The sequence below is a fragment of the Barbatula barbatula genome, assembly GCF_947034865.1.
Source record: "Barbatula barbatula genome assembly, chromosome: 2".
Lineage (NCBI taxonomy): Eukaryota > Metazoa > Chordata > Actinopteri > Cypriniformes > Nemacheilidae > Barbatula > Barbatula barbatula.
The window spans coordinates 1,537,966-1,557,533 of NC_136767.1; the positions used below are offsets into that span (position 1 = coordinate 1,537,966).

At 41.5% G+C, this 19,568-nt stretch overlaps 2 protein-coding genes across 2 annotated transcripts; both read left to right on the forward strand.

Moving 5' to 3' along the window:
* The first annotated feature begins 1,317 nt into the window (after positions 1–1,317).
* qsox2 (quiescin Q6 sulfhydryl oxidase 2) lies at positions 1,318–14,041 on the forward strand. Its single transcript, XM_079450905.1, has 12 exons — positions 1,318–1,672; positions 5,601–5,701; positions 5,970–6,018; positions 6,105–6,210; positions 6,398–6,488; positions 6,905–7,050; positions 7,138–7,281; positions 8,293–8,422; positions 8,554–8,676; positions 9,831–9,981; positions 10,120–10,308; positions 11,918–14,041. The coding sequence occupies exons 1-12, from the start codon at positions 1,432–1,434 to the stop codon at positions 12,424–12,426; spliced, it is 1,980 nt and encodes a 659-aa protein (XP_079307031.1). The 5' UTR covers positions 1,318–1,431; the 3' UTR covers positions 12,427–14,041.
* Positions 14,042–15,465: 1,424 nt separating this feature from the next.
* nacc2l (NACC family member 2-like) lies at positions 15,466–19,160 on the forward strand. The gene is made up of 6 exons (XM_079476045.1): positions 15,466–15,649; positions 15,983–16,827; positions 16,910–17,086; positions 17,215–17,320; positions 17,464–17,561; positions 17,935–19,160. The coding sequence occupies exons 2-6, from the start codon at positions 16,029–16,031 to the stop codon at positions 18,468–18,470; spliced, it is 1,716 nt and encodes a 571-aa protein (XP_079332171.1). The 5' UTR covers positions 15,466–15,649; positions 15,983–16,028; the 3' UTR covers positions 18,471–19,160.
* The last annotated feature ends 408 nt before the right edge of the window (positions 19,161–19,568 follow it).

Consider the following 19,568-nt stretch of genomic DNA (forward strand, 5'->3'; position numbering starts at 1 on the left):
CTTTTTAATATGCTTGTGAAATGATTCCTTATCTTATTTCATACTCTTTTCTTACAAACTGACAATTGATCAAATTCCTTTGGTCTGTTTTACTTCCAGATTCAGGAATTACATCACGAAGAGAGAACTTGGCTGGACTACACAGCTGACCAATATACTGTGAAAATGCGTCTGACTGAAGACATTTTCAGCCTTCTTTTGGATGACACAATATTGACTTTAAATCACTTGCACTTTCCAACCTAAAAGACAAACTCAGTCGACATTTTGATATACCTTTTACATTGCATGGATTTTATCACCCTTTTAACAAATCTGGTTTGTATTTAAATGCATTAGAAAACGAGATCTGTTTAATAAACTATTATTTGTGATAAAATAATATTGTAAAAACACAGCCTGGTTTTAAATACTTCCAGGGTTTTTTATTATTTTTATTTTTATTTTGTTTACATTGTTTAGAAATGATAATTTACCTATTTAGTAATTTGCCTGTTGCACGCCATTCAAGCATAATCCCATGCAAATATTTACAAAATTTGTTCATACAAACCAGAGTTTCAAATTCACAATTTAGATATGCACTGTATCAAACCGATAACAAAGTTCTCGCCGTCACATGCTTTAAAACGAATTCAAACAAACCACGTATTTGTTAAAACACATTTTGGAGTTTGACATTTCTAAGGCCCTGTTTTATACCTCTGTACACGAAAGTGTATTTTCTTCATTGTCATCATCACTGTAGTGTTATATGCAGTGCTCGAATTGAAGGGGGGTTGGGGAGTTCCGGGACCCCCCATTAGGCAATAGGGACCCCCCATTGATATTCGCTCAGATATGTTTATTTGAGAAAAAAATTACAATAATATTAACAAATGTGATTCAATTCATGCAATGGATCAATTATTTACAATAATTGATATCAAGTTTGTTTATGGGCTTTGTTGTCATGTCACTTTAAATTTGAAACGCCGAACAACCATTCAAAAGTAATTTCTGTTCTCCAAGCCTGTATTGATTTGATTCAACATACAGTAAACGCCTGTTCTTTTATGCAAGCCTGTTTTGAATAAATATAGCATATTATAATAATATATATTGTGTTTTTTGTATAAATTGTATATTTTCGACACCCCCACAAAAAAAGTCTTATAGTGGGGACTTGATTCAATTCGAGCGCTGGTTATATGAATAAAACAAATAAGCAATAAAGAAATATAATTCGTGTTTTAATCTTCCCCTACGCGTTGCGTCAAACACGCGCAGACTTGATGCCCCCGATGCAGTTGTGCGTCTTGACAGCGCAGCAATGACACTCTCGAAGATACACGTCCTCACTAAATGTAGTCATCGAAGCGAGCGAGCGGACTCATCTTTCTGAATGTTGTGTACCCGTCTCACCTCAGATCGCGTGGCGTTTCCGTCCCAATGGCACCAACGTTAGTGTTCTTCGTGAAGATCAGCGCTTTGATGGCGGTGCTGTTCGGTCGGGGTCAGTCCACCCGGTTATACGCGGAGGAGGATCCGGTTGTTATTCTGACCAGCGATAATCTGAAGCAGAGCCTACAGAACTCATCGACCGCCTGGATGGTTCAGTTCTACTCGTCCTGGTGCGGTCACTGTATCCAGTACTCGCCTACATGGAAAGCACTAGCGGGCGATGTTAAAGGTGACGAGATCTCTGTCCTTTTCCTGCTTATTCAGAATATGTTCACCTGAGGCTTTAACGCAATGTGAAAACAGTTTGTATATAAGTGGTGTGATTGAATAAAACATGATGGTATTTCAAGTATTTGCATAGCGCGGCGTTATTATCTAATTATCGTGTGCATTAAGTATTTGCGTGATGCTACCGTGGTGGTATCGCGGTATTTGTTTAATGGTGATGATTGGTTCACGATATTGTTGTTGTCATATTACTCCAGACGAACTGCACTACTACCATGGTACATGTGCGAAATACTATGGTGTTAAGTGATTTCTACATTCATTCACAAATACTATGGTGCATGTTTAAAATATCGTGGTATTGAACGGTTTCTTCTATACAAATACTATGGTACTACCACTTGTTAAAAAGATCATGGTGGTAAATGATTTGTATATCTTTGTATACCAATGCCACGGTGCTACCATGTTACATGTCTATAATACTACGTACTAAAGGATGTATATTTAAAGTGAACGGCTGTATTCCCAGTGTTTATATTACGATATTACCATGGTACATGTCTAAAATACCGCACTTATTTCAATCTACTTTGTCAGTCCTGTTTAACTGTGGTGATTTAAACTTTTCCTCCGAATGATCAGTCGTGCGATCGTCATCATCTGTCTGTTTATCATCACGACTCTGGTTTTAAAGAGCGATATCATGTGTATGTGACCCTGGGATTGTTGATACACCTGTGTGTAAATCCACGAGGGTTTCTGTTTTATCGCTGACTGTGCTCAACACCCACCCGTACGCTTTCAGGTTACTGTTTTCTTCAACAAAATGCTAAATAACCAAAACTGGGAAGTAACGGATTACATGTAATCTGGATTACATCATCAGATACTTGTAATTACAGTAAACTACAGTTACCTTTTTATGGATTACAGGATTACATATTATTCACATAATGGCAGTAAATTCTTTACAGTTCAGTGAATTGGCCTACATTTTAAATGTTTTTATAATAAACATGACCACCCTATTATATATGTTTGTGATTCTTCGAGCTCTTTCGCACAGACATGCAAAATGGAGAAGCACTTAGCATTTGATGTCTGGTTGTATAGACATCAGGGGTGAGACGAGGCGAGACACAAGATCAAAAAACGATTTTTACACTATTTAAAAATTTCAATGATGAAGTATATGAAAAAAAGGTCTTTTACTCAACTTAATTTTGCTTAAGCTAATGTAATTTCACGTCTATTTTTATGATTTAAAAGTGACAGTGCATATTCAATACTAATTTCACCTTCATGCTGATATCCTGACATCCTTCATGCGAGAAATCTTGACACATTTTAATCTTGTGGCACGAGATCCCTAATAGACACCCTTTCATTTGTAAGGAAACTCATAGGAACACTATTGCTATCCATAACACTAATAACAAGTGCTTCAATGTATGTAACATCAAATAAGATTGAAATCAAATGTAATCCAAAAGTAGTCCGATGTGTAATCTATAAGAGATTAGGTAACTAACTACACATTTTATATAAGCAATCTACCCTGCTCTGAAAATAACACGTTGTCGTTGGAATCCCAGCATACCGCAAGTCTCACGCATGTGCTGACACACATTTAAAAACTCTTACTTGACACTCGGCAATGAGCTTGTTTGAAGCTGAGAGCGTTCTGTAGGCAGATCTCGGTGGACAGAAAAAGTCCACCTCTGGTGGAGTTGTGGCCCCTAAAGGCACTCTGAACAAATAATGAGATTAACCGCAACTCTCTCTTAAGAGATACAGGTGCGGTCTAACAGCTGATCAAATGCTTACGCAGCAGTTCTTCTGCTGTTCCTCGAGCTAAAGAACCGACAGTGTTCTGGTGGAAACCGCCAGTGTGTGCAAAGAAAAGGTCATTGCAGGCTGACACATTTCATATAAATGAGGTCACATAGATTTAACACCTTGTCTCGAAGATTTTGTTTGTTGATTTTGTTTAATTGGGTAGGGTCAGATTCTCGTCACTATTAGGGCAAGCCCCTGATTGGTTAACGCGGCTTCATCATTTTTGAACTTGCTTCATTCGCTCGAATGGCGTCATTCGCGCCACAGAATGTCTATCGCGTCTTTGCATTGATTTAACATGTAAATCACTCGTGCTTAACGTTTCATTGGCGTCTCGTGTGAACGCACAGTCTGAAAATCACACATTTCCTATTTGTGCTTATTCTTTAAATTATCAGCATAACAACAGCAAGTGTTACTGATGGCAGTTTGTGTGCTTTCAGTCGAGGCAAATGAACCAGAACTTACATGGCTCATGTTACTATTTTGTTTATATTAGTATAGTTTTTTAATGAAATAATTTCCTTCCAGATTAAAATGGGTTTTTAAATCCTGTATATTTTACCTTAACATACATTACTTTTTGTATCATGTTTGAGCAAAGTTGATGCTTTCTATGGCAGTTCAGCGATTAATCGCATCCAGAATAAACGTTTGTGTTTACATAATTATATATGTCTGTGCACTGTGTGTATTTATTTTGAATTTACATACACATACATGAATAAATTTATATTTGTATATGTTTAATATCTTAAATATATACATGTATGTGTTTGTAAATACAACATTATTACGCACAGTACACACACAAACTTTCATTTTGGATGCGATTAATCGTTAAACAGTCTTAACTTGTAGAAGTTAGTTTGTTACGAGACGCACAAAATAAGATAAGAAAAAAATGCAATAACGAAAACAAGGTTAGTCAGATTTGTTTTACCAACAAAAACTCAGATTATTATTGTAGAACATTACACATTCCTGCATTCACACAGGTAAATCATTAACTATCAGTTTGTTATATCTGCTTTTTAATGCCGACGATTGTATTTGTACAATCACACAAATACAATATGCTTGAGTAAGGTATCGTTTATGTTGTTTCAGATTGTAAATGATGTATGTGTCGGAATGCCTTGTCTGTTCTTCCTCAAAGGATTGAGAGAAAGGAAGAGGTTATTCTGGTCTTTAGAAGACTAACGTTGCGAAGACGAGTCCTCTGTTGAATGCTTTCAGTGTGCTTTTGTTGGCACAAGCTGTCGGCTGGGTGGCTCGCGAGTGGCCGCCTACCAGCTGTTACCTCCACAATGAGGGTCAGATGGCTCTATTGTGAGGGCGCGACCCTGCTGTGCATTCCCCCACACGTCCTGAAACCCACCCTCAGGTGGAGAATAGATGCTCGGGGTGGGCTCGATTGTCCCCCGGCTGTTCCCCCTCACTGACAGACGGTCTGATATCAGCTGCCTCTCCCGCTTTTTCTTCTCTTTTTAAATTTCAGCTCTTCACATCCCATCTGCTTCACTTTTTTGGAGACAGCTTTTACATCTGTTCACATAGTTTCATGGGTTTGTGTAAATAACAAACCACCTGGTGACAAGAATGTCGGTTTATCACATTTAAAGCATGTTTTGAAGCAGTACACTGTATTTCGTCATGGATCATTTTGTTTCAAGGCCTGATATCAAGCTTGTGGATGTCAGAGCTCAAAACCACTTAATGAATTACAAGATTTTAGGCTACCTGGCAGAGTTCCATTTATCTATTGACTCAGGCTATCTAGCGAATGTTCATGTAGGCTGCAAATCTCTTTATACCCCTTCACGTTGGAGACATATGTTTAAAATTCTGTTCATTTGTTCACCCTCATGTCTTTCCAAATGAGTATATGACTCTTTATTTTATTCTGTGGAACACAAAATATATTTTGAGAAATGTCTTTTTTTTTGTGTCCATACAATGGAAGTCAATAGACTTCAACATTCTTCAAAATATCTTCTTTTGTTTTCTGCAGATGCAAGAAAGTATTCCGAATATAATTTATGTTGATGTGCATTTGTTTTTCTAAATTGTCTCTGTTGTCGTAGACTGGTCGCAGGCAATCCTGATCGGGGTTCTGGACTGTGCTCATGAGAAGAACTTCGACATATGTAAGGAATTTGGAATCCACTTCTACCCCACCTTCAGGGTATGTCTGCGCAGCCCGTCTCCTAATCTTCATACATAAAAGGGAGAATTCACCCCAAAAATGTGTCATTGTTTACTCACTTTTTGTACTGTTGAACACAAAAGATATTTTGAAGAATATGGGGAAGCGAACACTTTTGGGGCACCAAATGTATCCAGCTTCAAACCACAAATGACTTTTCTTTGTGTCGTGCTTGATTAGAGGATGATATAGAGCTTGTATTTTAAACTTGATTTCTGAATAATTTCATTGTTCTCTCTTTCTTCAGTATTTCAAGGCACATGACACCACAAACGACTTTGGGAAGACATATCGAGGTGGGTTCAAGCAGAATTAGATTTTGTCATTTATTACAGTTATTCTTAATGCTCTGTGTGTTATGCTAATGTGTGCTTGCTGACAGGGGCCGACAGAGAGCTGCAGACCGTACGGCAGCTGATAGTGAACATCCTCCAAAACCACACCATACCAAACTGGCCGGCGAACTGGCCTCCTCTGGACCCTGTCAGGTGTGCCAAAACTGCTAATAGAAATCACCATTTTATAACAGACACATTTGATTTCAGCCACATCTGATGTATGATCTCTTCCACAGGAAGGCTCTATGTTTATTTAGGACAGGTTTCTCAACACGGATAGAAAGGAAAATGTGTCTGGTTTTCTATTTAGAAACATTGAAATTGTCATCTGTTGCAGGACCGAGGACATTCTTTCCTTAATTGGGAAGAAAGCAGAGCACTACACTGCTGTTATAGTGGAGGATGAAAACTCCTACATAGGGAGAGAGGTATGAAAAATAATCACTGTCAGTTTTTTGTATAGATTTACTGTAAGTCCCTTGTTTAAAGGAGTGTGGAGATTTTGGCGGCATCTAGCGGTAAGGTTGCGAATTTCAACCAACGGCTCTCTCTTTCGAAGCACTATGGTGGCTGACGCAGGACAAAGATGCCGTCGCATTTTCACTTTGCTGAAGGAGAAAACGTATATACGACACACACTCCGTAGAGCGGTTTAGGGCTACTGTAAAAACAACATGGTGAATTCCATTCAATAAGTGCAGAATCATTGATCCGTATTGGCAGAAGTGCGATGCCGTATGCTTACATCTAAATGTTTTGGTGCTCACTAGTTCATATAAAATACATTCATAATAAAAAAGAAGATAAAGGTTTGATAACTGATTAATTTTTTCTGTTTAACTAGGTCATTTTGGACCTGATGCCGAATGAGGGTTTGACAGTGAAGCGGGCTCTCAGCTCAGACAAGCTTCTGATGGAAAAACTAGGAATCTCTTCGGTTCCCACCGTGTATCTCTTCCACCCCAACGGCACGCACGCAGTCATGCACGTGTATGTGACACGTCGCTCATGAATTAGTTTTGGCTTAATTATCAGATTCAAGCTCTGTTGATATGTGATTTTTCTTTTCGTTAACAGTCAGAAGACGCTGCGCTTTTTCTTCTCTTCATTTTTGAAGCTCCTCCCTGGAGTACACCGAAAACAGTCCACATCATCCCCACAGCATCTTAAACCTGGGAGTAAAGAACAGGGAGCCAAGGTGGAGTGGAAAGACTTCACAAAGTGAGTTTTGTTGCATTATATAATAATACAAAGTCATATACTTGCATTATGTTGTATTAGTATATATAAGGGTCTGTGATTCTTAAAGATCGGGTAACACGATATTTGCTTTATCTCGCAAAACATTCAAACATCCTGTTGTCCCACTCTGTACATTAACAATGGATTAATTAACAATTAATTACTGTTTTTAGAATCCTAATGATCTTCGGATTTTGCACTTAACAGGATTGGTCCTGGAATCTGCGACTATAGACAATGTTTATGTATGGAGCTAGTCTCAAACTCTGCCAGCGGGACATTAAACATGAAGTGTTTGTCCGAACGCGAGAGAATGCAAGAGTTTTGCGAGATAACACAAATATGTTTCAAAGATTCAAAGATTTTTCTCTTCCCTTTCATATTTCTCCACCCCATGTCCCTAAATGGGCTCTTTATAATTACATACTTCGAAGAGTATTTAGTTTGATCAAATTTAAAAAGAGAGAAAGCCGTACCATTTTTTCCGGAAAAACACGAGCTGCTGGAGGCAGGCAGTGGGAGGGAACTACAGCACCAGCCCACAACACATCATCGCATTAATCCCTTCGTGTCTTTTGTTCACATTATGGACGTACACGCCGGTTGCCAACAAAGAACAAACATATGGCTTAGTTTGACTTTCGGCATTTCATTTAATTTCTGTTTCAAACGATCTCCAAATCCAGCAATATATCCACCGTTTATATAACATCCATCACTGAAATGCTGTGAACTAACAAACACAGCTAAACTTGATAAGCGGGTCTTCCTATGCTCGTGGGTGGGCTCTTTTTTACCGCCTTTCCGTGCTTTATTGTGAGAATTGCCCAATAAAAGGAAAACGATCCCTTAAACGCAGTATTTCTTCAGAATGTAGACATAGCATGTTAACTTCACTTTGATACAATGCTTCATGTGATGTTCTTTTGGCTTTTTAGTTGTTGATAGCTCAATTTTATATCAGAAGATGTGAATAATCTGTTTGGCCAGGTCTGAAGTATATATGGCTGATCTGGAGTCAGGATTACATTACCTATTGAGAGTCGAACTGGCCACTCACAAGACCCTAGAAGGAGAGGAGCTAAAGATCTTCAAGGACTTTGTAACGGTTGTCGCCAAGGTAGTGTTTTAATACAAACATAGCTTTCTCTTCGGGTCTGAACTGACTTCTCAGACTGCAAATGTTTTAGTAACCTGCACTTATCTGAGCTTGAAAGTTTACGAGTGTTTAGTTGGCCTCTTGGATCTCAGCTTTTTCCAGGTCGCCAGTCTGTGGTGAAACTTCTTGAGACGTTGCTGGAGTGGCTAGTGAGTTTACCTTTGGAGAAGATTCCTTATGATGCCATCTTGGACCTGGTTAACAACAAGATGAGGGTGAGATAGTTAGCCATCGAAAAGCTTGTTTATCGCCCTACCACTTTCAAAGACTCCTCAAAGATATCACAACCTAAACATATTGAGTGTTTTAATAATGATATTGTTTTTAAGGATTTAATCGTTTTGTTTTTGTGTCATTTGGGGTTATCAGAAAACATATATATATATATGATATATATAAACTCCTGCAGTTTCATACAATACACAGTACTGGGTTCACAGTACGATATTATCATGATATTTAAAGAACAAATTTAAAGAATTCAACACAAATGTATTTATTTTAGAGTTCCAAAAACTCGTGTTTTTGTAGTACATAAAACTTATTGAATTGACAACATTCAGAGGTTGAACGGATTCTTCAGTACGCAAATGAATACAAATTTAATCTGTCTGTTTTTATGAAAAGAAAAATGAATTTCAACGTCAAATTATGAAGGGAGAAAACTAAATCCAGAGGAAGGGGGTCACGATATCAGAATTCACAATAACGATATTGTCACAATATCTGCAAAATAACATTTTTAAATGATCAGTCAGATTCATCTGTTTATTTTGTGTTTTCTCTCTTTTCTTCAATAAATCACTTTCAAAATATGAAATTAGGCAGATATTTTGGCTCATAAGGCCAAACTTTAAACGGGGGCTAAATTGTTTACGATATTTCAATGTGTCGAATTCACGCGATATTGGTAAATGTAGTATCTGTTAGTATCACAGTAATTGTGCGACACCCCTAATCCAAAGAGAGGCCTTCTTAAAGCACGATTAAACAGATATATCCTTAAAAATCACTCTACAAATAGCTCTACAATACACATCATACATTTTTTATCGCAATATATCGTAACACAATTTCTTTACATCAGTATCAGTCTGATCGATCATAGGTCTAAATATGTTTTCCTCTGATTTGCAATTGTATTATTGTTTAAAATTGTCTTCAAATGGTTTGTTAGTAAATAAAATGTGCTAATACATTTGCGTGGATGCAACAGACACAAAAGAAGCACCGTTGTTTAATGGTTAGGTTATCGGGGCTGCTGTCATCGCACATTCGATAAATTACAGCTCTGATGTAGACGTCAGGGCCACCAATCAGCATGTGGTTTTTGACGGTTTGGTTGCTGCTTGTGTGTGTTATGTCTCAGATCTCTGGGCTTTACCTGAGTGATCGTGTGCAGTGGGTGGGATGCCAGGGCAGCAGTGTGGCACTGAGAGGATATCCCTGCTCCCTCTGGACCCTCTTTCACGTTCTGACTGTCCAGGCTGCCAGCCGACCTGACGCTCTCGCCAACACTGGTATGAGTGGCACAAAGAAGCGAAAACCTGTTTCAGATATTTCAGTTGAAATACAAAACAGAATGAAAAGATTCTTCTTTGGCTCTTTTGCAAGTAGAGTGTTTGTTAATTCGTATTGCTGTGATCAAACTCTCTCAGGGTTGGAAGAGGATCCTCTGGCAGTGCTTCAGACTATGAGACGTTACATTGGGACGTTCTTCGGTTGCCAGGAGTGTGGTAAACACTTTGAAGAGATGGCACTGGAGTCATTGAACCAGGTCAAATCTGTGGATGAGGCGGTACTGTGGCTCTGGAGAAAACACAACCAGGTGAACGCAAGACTGGCAGGTAAGACTCAAGGCCTTGTGCAATAATGCATCACATCTTGGTAACAAGTCCTGTTCATAAGATGCACAGTTTAGGTGTTTCTTTCTGAATCTACAATCATTGCTTCAATGTTTCCGTAATTCTGTTAATGTTCCTGAAGAGCAACCGTACTTTGGGAGCTTCAGGAACATTAGTACATGTAGTACATACGCACTAGTACATGCATAAATGTACAGTCATTGTGGAATTAAATGTTTGTAATTAAGTCTTGAAGTATGGGAGAAAAATGGGAATGAAAATGTGAAATTAAACTAGGAACAACAAGAAAAAGAAGGGAAGATGGATGTGAAGACATATAGATAGAAAAGACAGTAGGGAGGAAGAAATAAAGATTAAAAGTACAACGAAGAAGAAGGATGACAATAATGCATAAAGAAAAATATAGGAAGGGGGAAATGTTGAAAGAAACAACGAAAGAGAATGAATTAAGGAAGGAAGGAAGAAAAGAAAAAGAAAGACCTGAGGGAAAGTGAAAGAAAAAGGAAGAAGAGCCAAAGACAAAAAGAATCTAAGAAGGAATGTAGGAAATGCAAAACAAAAAGGAAGAAGTGCAATGGACGTAGGAACGAAGAGTTAAAAAAGGAAGAATAACTGCCAGAATAAAGGAAAAGAAAGACAGAAGAACAAATAGGAAGAGTTACTGAAAGAAAAAATGAAACGACAGAAAGAAAGAAAGAAAGAGAGGGAGGGAAAACAAAAAGGAAGAGTAACTGACAGAGAAAGCGAGAGAGCGAGAGAGACAGAGAGAGAGAGAGAGACAGAGAGAGAGAGAGAGAGAGAGAGAGAGAGAGAGAGAGAGAGAGAGCGAGAGAGACAGAGAGAGCGAGAGAGCGAGAGAGCGAGAGAGCGAGAGAGCGAGAGAGCGAGAGAGCGAGAGAGACAGAGAGAGCGAGAGAGACAGAGAGAGCGAGAGAGACAGAGAGAGACAGAGAGAGCGAGAGAGACAGAGAGAGCGAGAGAGAGAGAGCGAGAGAGAGAGCGAGAGAGAGAGCGAGAGAGAGAGCGAGAGAGAGAGAGCGAGAGAGAGAGCGAGAGAGAGAGCGAGAGAGAGAGCGAGAGAGAGAGCGAGAGAGAGAGCGAGAGAGCGAGAGAGCGAGAGAGAGAGAGAGCGAGAGAGAGAGAGAGCGAGAGAGAGAGAGAGCGAGAGAGAGAGAGAGCGAGAGAGAGAGAGAGCGAGAGAGAGAGAGAGCGAGAGAGAGAGAGAGCGAGAGAGAGAGCGAGAGAGAGAGCGAGAGAGAGAGCGAGAGAGAGAGCGAGAGAGAGAGCGAGAGAGAGAGCGAGAGAGAGAGAGAGCGAGAGAGAGAGCGAGAGAGAGAGCGAGAGAGAGAGCGAGAGAGAGAGCGAGAGAGAGAGCGAGAGAGAGAGCGAGAGAGAGAGCGAGAGAGCGAGAGAGCGAGAGAGCGAGAGAGCGAGAGAAAGAAAGAAAGAAAGAGGAAAGTCTGTTCAGAACTGCGGAGGAACAGAGTATAAACAGACATGATGTCCGACAGAGAAACTGATTGATAGTAAAGATCCGTCATTCACAGATTCAACATTCACCTTCACAGTTTATTTGTCACTTTTTCTGCAGGCTCAATGAGCGAGGACCCCGTGTTTCCCAAGACTCTGTGGCCAACTCCTGATCTCTGCCCCTCATGCCACGAGGAACAGGATGGCCTGCATGTCTGGAATGAGCAGATGGTGTTCGCTTTCCTCAAGCAGCACTACGGTGCTTCAAACCTCTCTCCAAAATACACCAGCAGCAGCCAATCAGAGCCGGGCCCTCCAGCTCTGGAACATCCCAAAGTCCACGTAACTCAACCCCACGGCAGAATTGACTTCAAGCAGAACGTCAAGCCGTCTCCTGAGAACCATCCTAAACATCTGAAGAGGACTCGCATCGAGGGGGATGAAGAAAGGGCCGTCCAGAGAGAACCCAGGCCGGGAATGACGATCCTGGGTCTGGGCTTCTCCAGCGTGGACATGAGTCTCTGCGTGCTGCTCTACGCCCTCTCCTGCGTCTTCCTCATGGTCATGTTCTTCTTCTTCCGCGTTCGCTCGAAAAGGTGGAAGTCCAGGAACTATCGGCCCTACGTTTAACAACGTTCGGAACAATTCCGGATAAGGTTAATGTAATATATTGAAGCCTCTGCCAAGTTTCGAAGAAGACTTTAATTTATTTCTTTACTTTTATTGGTTGAGCCATTGTTTTACGTGAAGTATTTTGTAAGAACACAAGACGCTCAGTTTGTAGATGTGCGACTAAGTACCTGTTTCCAGTATTTCTCAACCCTCAAAAAACAGGAAATGATCTATCATGAAAAACTATTTTATAATTCTAAAATAAAGAGTCTCAGCATAGGTCAAAAATATATTTTTATGGACGAGGATACATTATTTTTAGATTTTTATTGAAGTGAAAAAAGAAACTTATCCTAAACTTCTCATTTTCAAGGTATATATTGATCAGTAAAAGTCATCATGTTCCCATTTTCTATTTGGCTTTTACGGCGGGAAAATTACTTATTCCATCGCTCAAGGTCATGAGCTCGGAGAACAGCCGACACACACACTGCCTTGTCAATGATCGGAAAACTCGAACTTTTAGTTTTGGTTCATTTAAATGTGTGGGCTGCTTATGTTGTGCTCTTTATTAAACTTCAAAACAGAAGAGATTCTATTTTTCTTCCACATCCTAACCTTGGAGGCTTTGAAGATATCTTTTTTGTAAAAGGGGTAATTCACCCAGAAATGAACATTCTAAATCATTTACTCGCCCTCATGTCTTTCCAAACCTGTATGACTTTCTTCTATGGAAAAGAAGATGTTTTGAGAAATGTCTCAGTGGTTTTGTGACCGTACGGTGTTTTACCTCTGCAAAACTACATAATTAGTTTGTGATCATAAGCTTTAAAACATTTGTCAAATAAATGTTTTGTTACTAAACAGTTTGGTATTCAGCTTTACTGAATACACTACATTTGTTATGATTTTTTATTAACTAAGTTATGATCTCAGATCATTTTTAAGATTGTAGAAACGTTTACATTTTGTCCAAGTCATTGTAAAGAGCTCCTAGTAGATACACTATCGCTTGAACTCGTACTGTACAATTAATCACAATAAATCTTGAATTTTGGGTTCCAACAATAACAAAACATTATCAAGGTGATGTATTTATTTAGCAGCATTCCATTTAGCAAGAATCTACAATGATGCAACTTGTTTTGTTGTTACATTTTTGTTGTTGTTTCAAGTCCGTTAGTAATCGTGATATCAATATCGGCCAAAATAATTGTGATTAGGATTTCTGTCAAACTCAAACATCGTGAAAAAACATTTTCATACAGAAGATGCACACCGCTACGACAGTATTTTAAATTCAGCAGTTTGTCTATCTATTCAAATCATTTTGAATAGCTTTATCGACATTTAGATTGTTGGTTGATTTAAAGTAATGTGTCGAGCTAAATATTTATGAAGTACAGCTTTGCGTGTTGTGACGTCATGCACATGGCGTGGCCTTCAACGCTGCTCCTAACGGCTGTGAATTAATTTTGTGTTCTCGGTGCTTTAAGAGTTCTATTTTTATGTAAAGACTATTTTTGGGGGACAGTTCTGTATATATGTCGTGCGTCCTCCCAGGGGAGTTGTTGCATTTTGTAAAATGAACACTGTAACTTTTCTTTCAAATAAAAATGTTTAATTCTCATCATTCACTGTTTTCTAAGTAGACACACATGTGCACACGTTTTTTGTACTGTCAATATTTTGTACGTTTATTAGCACTGTCATGGGTTGTAATGGAATGATCGTCATTTTAAGATACATTTTCTGGACATGCAGTAAAGAATGCGTTTTTTTAATATACCGAGAGCGTTCTGTGAACACTGTGTAACTCCGACTTCAAAACTAAGCACAATGAGAGGTCATTTAAGTTTTTCTTCTCACAGCTGTAAGGCTCATGTCTGTCCTCTAGTTGGCAGTGCGGAGTTTCCCTCTACCTACCGGCTCAGACTGCAGTCTGTTCTCCCCAGGGACGTCATACATGTGACCACACTAACGCTTTCTATTACTAGAGCTCCAGCTGTCAACTTACCAGATGTCTGCGTAGGCACCCTTGTCTCCAGATGTTAAAATAACTCTTTGGACGGGGCGAGCATATTGTCCTCAATGAAGGTGTGCAGGGGAGTGATTTTTTACAGTAAAAACATAAAGCAACTATACTTTAGAAACTCATGTCACGTTTTGATCTTTCTCACGTCTCGCGGCTTGTCAAGACCAAGTTTCGAAGTATTCGCAGGGCGTGTGTCTGCCAAACTTTATTGATTTATCATCCGCCGTTTGATAACGGAACCGACGCTGGAATACGGCAGACCTCATTACGTTTCTTTCTGTTAGCGCTGACTCACGACGGCGTCTTGCCGTTAAGCGAGTCGAGCCCTGGCTTTTGCTCCCCACTTTGCAGAGACACTCGGCATTGCACGCCGCACTCTCTCATCCGCAGGTCTCCTCTAGCACGAAGTTGTGCGTGTACCCTTAAAACGTTTCTCGCCGTTCTGCTCTGATGTTCAGAGCAGCTTCGAGACTGGGAGTCTGTTTTTTTCTTGCTCTTATCTGCCGAGTATCTGTCTGATGCTGTATTGGCACATCTGATTGGGTATGCAGACTCTGTACTGAGCATGCCAGTCGGTGACAGGGACTGCAATGCAGGGCTGCTCTCCTGGCACACACCATTTGTCTGCCCTCAATGTAAATAATCCTGAGCACGGAGCCGATGGCGGCAGAGACAGCTCCTGATGGATTACGTGTCTGCACGCGTTTCGCTTGACGCATGGAGGTTGAAACGGGGTGAATGCGCTCGTTCCTCTCCTTTCTTCATCTTCTGACGCTCTAATAAAAGTGAGCCATTAGTCTCCCTCTCTTTATGCCTGTCTGTCTTTTGTCTCCATCGCACATGAACACGTTTACTCTCTGCAGGGCAGTTATCCGCATCAGGCTCTCTCTCTCTTTCTCTATGTCTCTCGCTCTCCCTCACTCTGTGTGTCCTTAAATGACTTTCCTTCAGTCTCACTCCCTCCTCCTCTCTCTCCCCAGTCTCTGTGTCTGTGCCTATAGCCGCTCTCCCCCTTCTGTGACATACAGTAGATGGTGCATCGATTGCACACAGACGCTCGCGTTCCCTCTCGCTGGCTGGGTCCTGTGCGGGAAGGAAGAGGACGGATTGAGACGTCTCGTTCTACCTACTCTTATTTTGGGCTGATGTGAAGAGCTTTGCCGGGCTCTCTCTCTCTCTTTCATCTCGGAGGATTCTGCTATAGAGGTCAGGTTGTGGCAGGGTGAGGAGGGGGGAGTGGGTGGATGGGCTGGGCTGGTGGGTCACTTTTCAGCTTCTTTTGAATACTCTTGAGCACGCTTATGCTGAGTTGCCAAACACCCAGACTATAGAAACATGGGGGGAAAGAGAGGTGTTTACTGAGGGAGTTGCTGTGCAGTATTTCTGGCGCATTTTTTTTTTTGCTGTCCCTGCTGTGTTTCTAATATTTACCACCACATCAGCATTGTGTTGCTTTTACGTTAGCCATCTCTAGTTTGTTTACTCATCGAGCATCACTTTCTCAGAGTCTGCCTTCATCTTGACTTTCTGCTGTCTTAGATGTCTGGTGAGAACATCCTGTCTTCTTCAGAGATCTGAACCTGGCATGATGTCACAGCTCCTGCACATGGAGATTCCAAACTTCGGCAGCACTGTTCTGGACAGCCTGAACGAACAGAGGCTGCTGGGCCAGCACTGCGATGTGGCCATCATGGTCAACGGACAGGCCTTCAAAGCCCACCGCGCGGTCTTGGCGGCCAGCAGCCTGTATTTCCGGGACCTTTTCAGCGGTAGCACCCAGACTCTTTTCGAGTTGCCTTCGTCCGTGGCCCCGTCCTGTTTTCAACAGATTCTCTCCTTCTGCTACACGGGAAGGATGACGGTGAGTGCCAGCGATCAGCTCATGGTCATGTACACGGCGGGATACCTTCAGATCCAAAACATCGTGGAACGAGGAATGGACCTCATGTTCAAGGCCAGCGCTCCATATTGCGACTCGCAGACGTCTGCCACAGACGATCCCCCAAGCCCAAACAACAACAACAACTCCCTGTTGCTAGGCGACCAGCCCACAACTGTCTGCAAGATCAAGGAAGAGAAGCTGGAGACCCCGGTGTGCGCACAGAGAGGCGAGCTGAAACAGGTTGAGGAGGACAGGGGGCCGAGGGGCAGATCTTTGAGGAATGGCGCCCTTTTCTACACCACCGGGGGTGGCAATGGGGTCATATCTGTGTTGCATGCCTACGAGCACTCCGGCAGAGATCACGCCAGCCCCGGTGCCTCCAGCCTCCCAACCACAGACAGCCCAACGTCACACCAAAACGAAGAGGAGGACTTTGAAGATGACTCATACGAGAGTCTTACAAACGGAAAGATCTATGGGGGCTCGTCCGGTCTCTACGGAAGTAAATATATTTTACTTGAACTCCAAAAACTTTGTCTTTAACCCCTGTGAGTATGATTTGTTGTCGTTGTGTCTCATTCCAGTTCAAGAGAAGATGGAGGTGTCCTCCCTGCCTCTCTCCTTAGAGAACCGTTTCTGCGTTCTGCTGGGAGGAGACAGAGAGGCTCTGCCTGCCGGACTGATCAGCCAGATCGGCTACCGCTGCCACCCTGCTCTCTACACGGAAGGCGACCCCGGAGAGAGGCTGGAGCTGATTGGAGGTGAGGCCTAAATGATACCACTCTGTCTGAAACTCCATGTACGCTTGAATTATTTATCAGTTTAGACTGAGTCATTTGAGTCACTGATTCAGGGCTACGGTCTCCTTGTTTCTCTGTTGCTGTGGAAGGATCTGGTGTCTTTATGACACGTGGGCAGCTGATGAACTGTCACCTCTGTGCTGGGGTCAAGCACAAAGTCTTGCTGAGACGCCTCCTTGCTGCTTTTTTTGACAGGTGGGAAACGTTACAAATGTGAAACAAGTATGCTTGTCTGTCTGCAGAATGTATGAAGCACATATTGAATCAGTGCACGAACATTCAGATATTTCAGTGGTGTGTGCGCCGTCCAGTGGTTGACTGTGGTATTACGTCTGCAGGAACACACTGGCTGACAGCTGTGGAACTGGAATACGTTCTTCCAACTGTGACCCGAATCGCAAACCGCTGGACAGCCGCATACTCAACACGGTGAAACGTGAGTGCCTCCATGTTGTGCTGTTATGATCCTTCGTAAGCTGTTTGTAGTCTACAAAGACACTTTCTTTGTACACATTCTTGTTCTTTTTTTGGTTTTATTCAGCAGTGCACTTGATTCGAAAGAACAAATGTTGCTTTATTTCTTTAAATTAGAAATTACTTTGGGTTTTGGATGATGTCATGGGGTCCTCTTACCCCTCCCTATTTAACATGCACAGAAAGCTATAGGTGGTTTGTAAAATGAATAGACAAGCACTTTGGCTCAACCAATAGCGTGAGTTTGGGGCGGGGCTATCTGTTAAAGCTGTAGTTTCCTGCATATCTTTTTATCATCATCAATGTTCTGTCCTTTCTCTCTGTCCCCTCATTAGTCTACTGTCAGAACTTCGCCCCTAACTTCAAAGAGAGTGAGATGAATGTGATCGCTGCAGATATGTGCACGAATGCCCGCCGAGTTCGCAAGCGCTGGCTCCCCAAGATCAAGTCCATGCTCCCGGAGGCGATAGAGGTGTACAGGGGAACTGCGGTTTTGAGCCAGGTGGAGGGAGCTACCCAGCCAGGTGGGGGCTTTCCTTTCGAGTCCGAATTCAAACACCTGGCGGCATCAAATCTGACTTTGGAGCAACACCTCTATGGAGACTGCAGAGAGACACTGAGGAACGGCTCCCACTTCACAGGAGCTGGTGCGGAGGAGCGGCCCAAAGGCGAAGCAGCCGAACCAGGGAGAGCCAGAGAGCCAGACAACTCGAAGGAAGCGGAAAGGTTTCCCGAAAGCCCTGAGAGGGCGGCCAGCGTTCTCGCCCTCAACCCAGCCAGCAAGAAGGGGGAAAGAGAGCGGCCCGCCAGCAGCCCGAGGCCACAAAAAGAGGAGCAGAACCGACAGAGACCACCAAAAGATGACCAGTGACTTCCTCGACCTCGTGTTAATGTTAACCGGTCTGCAGCTTCTCACACCAAAAACGGATGAACATAACAAACGCTGCATGATCAAGGGAACTGGACATTTAACATTTTTTCCAGGAGAGATCCTCTGCATCAAATATAAGAATCTGTAAGGATCTCTCGTGCAGTCATTTAGCATACGTAAATACAGCCATATATACGAGCTCAGCACATAAAGGCGGCCTGCTGAGCGGTTTGTTCCTTTTTTTGTTCGTTCTTTTTTTATGAATGCATGTAATGCATAAGCTCTGGCATTTCTGACTACATATTCTCGCCAATAACAGAATGGATCATGGACTTCTGCATGGCAAAAACAAGTGAAGAACAAAGGCTCCCCTTAATATAACACTACTCACAAGCTTCAGAAATCAGAATCGTACTGTTTGGGACTCCATTGCGAGAGAGTAACTGTATGTTCGAGCCGACCGTGGGACTGCTGAGTTCAGTACAGTACGGAGGCTAAAGCAGTTCTCTAGAGAGTTCCCAGGACTCTCAGTTTTCCCTCTAAAGCTTTTTAATCTCGCTCTGGCTCTAAAGCTGCTGTAAAGTAACCGCTTGTCTGTTTTTTTGCATTTCAGCTGGTCTGGACATTTGAAACGCGATTGTGTGATTGTTTTTTGGAAGTGAAATAAAGGAAAGGATTATTTTGAGGGATAACTAGGTTGCTGATCATTATTACTCGTTTAAGGTTCTTTTTTAGTAGCCGAAGGTATTCAGCACCCAAAACATAAAAACTGCCACTATACTATAATATCAAAAGCTTGAATGTAGAATTCCCTAAAAGAAATTATGGGTTTGATTAAACTGGACTTTGTACATATAGATTTTCATTATAATAAATATTTTATGTAATAGATATTCAAATGAAAGAATAAAATGAAAGTATTACATTTATACTACAATGCTTACAGCCATCATGAAAGCTTATAATCAGTAGGTGCTAAAGACAAGTTTATACATAGAGCTTGGTCTACTCGTTCCAAGCATATTTGTCTTAATTTATACAATGTAAATATTGAAACCGTAACCATCGTGTGCAATCACCAGTTTAAGTTTTAACTTC

Excerpts from the sequence above, each read along its gene's own strand:
- qsox2 (XM_079450905.1), top strand. The coding sequence starts at position 1,432 with ATGGCACCAACGTTAGTGTTCTTCGTGAAGATCAGCGCTTTGATGGCG. Across the intron at positions 8,423-8,553 it reads TTGTAACGGTTGTCGCCAAG|CTTTTTCCAGGTCGCCAGTC; the intron begins GTAGTGTTTTAA and ends CTTGGATCTCAG. Across the intron at positions 9,982-10,119 it reads TGACGCTCTCGCCAACACTG|GGTTGGAAGAGGATCCTCTG; the intron begins GTATGAGTGGCA and ends AAACTCTCTCAG.
- nacc2l (XM_079476045.1), top strand. The coding sequence starts at position 16,029 with ATGATGTCACAGCTCCTGCACATGGAGATTCCAAACTTCGGCAGCACT. Across the intron at positions 16,828-16,909 it reads CTCGTCCGGTCTCTACGGAA|TTCAAGAGAAGATGGAGGTG; the intron begins GTAAATATATTT and ends GTCTCATTCCAG. Across the intron at positions 17,321-17,463 it reads CTTGCTGCTTTTTTTGACAG|GAACACACTGGCTGACAGCT; the intron begins GTGGGAAACGTT and ends TTACGTCTGCAG.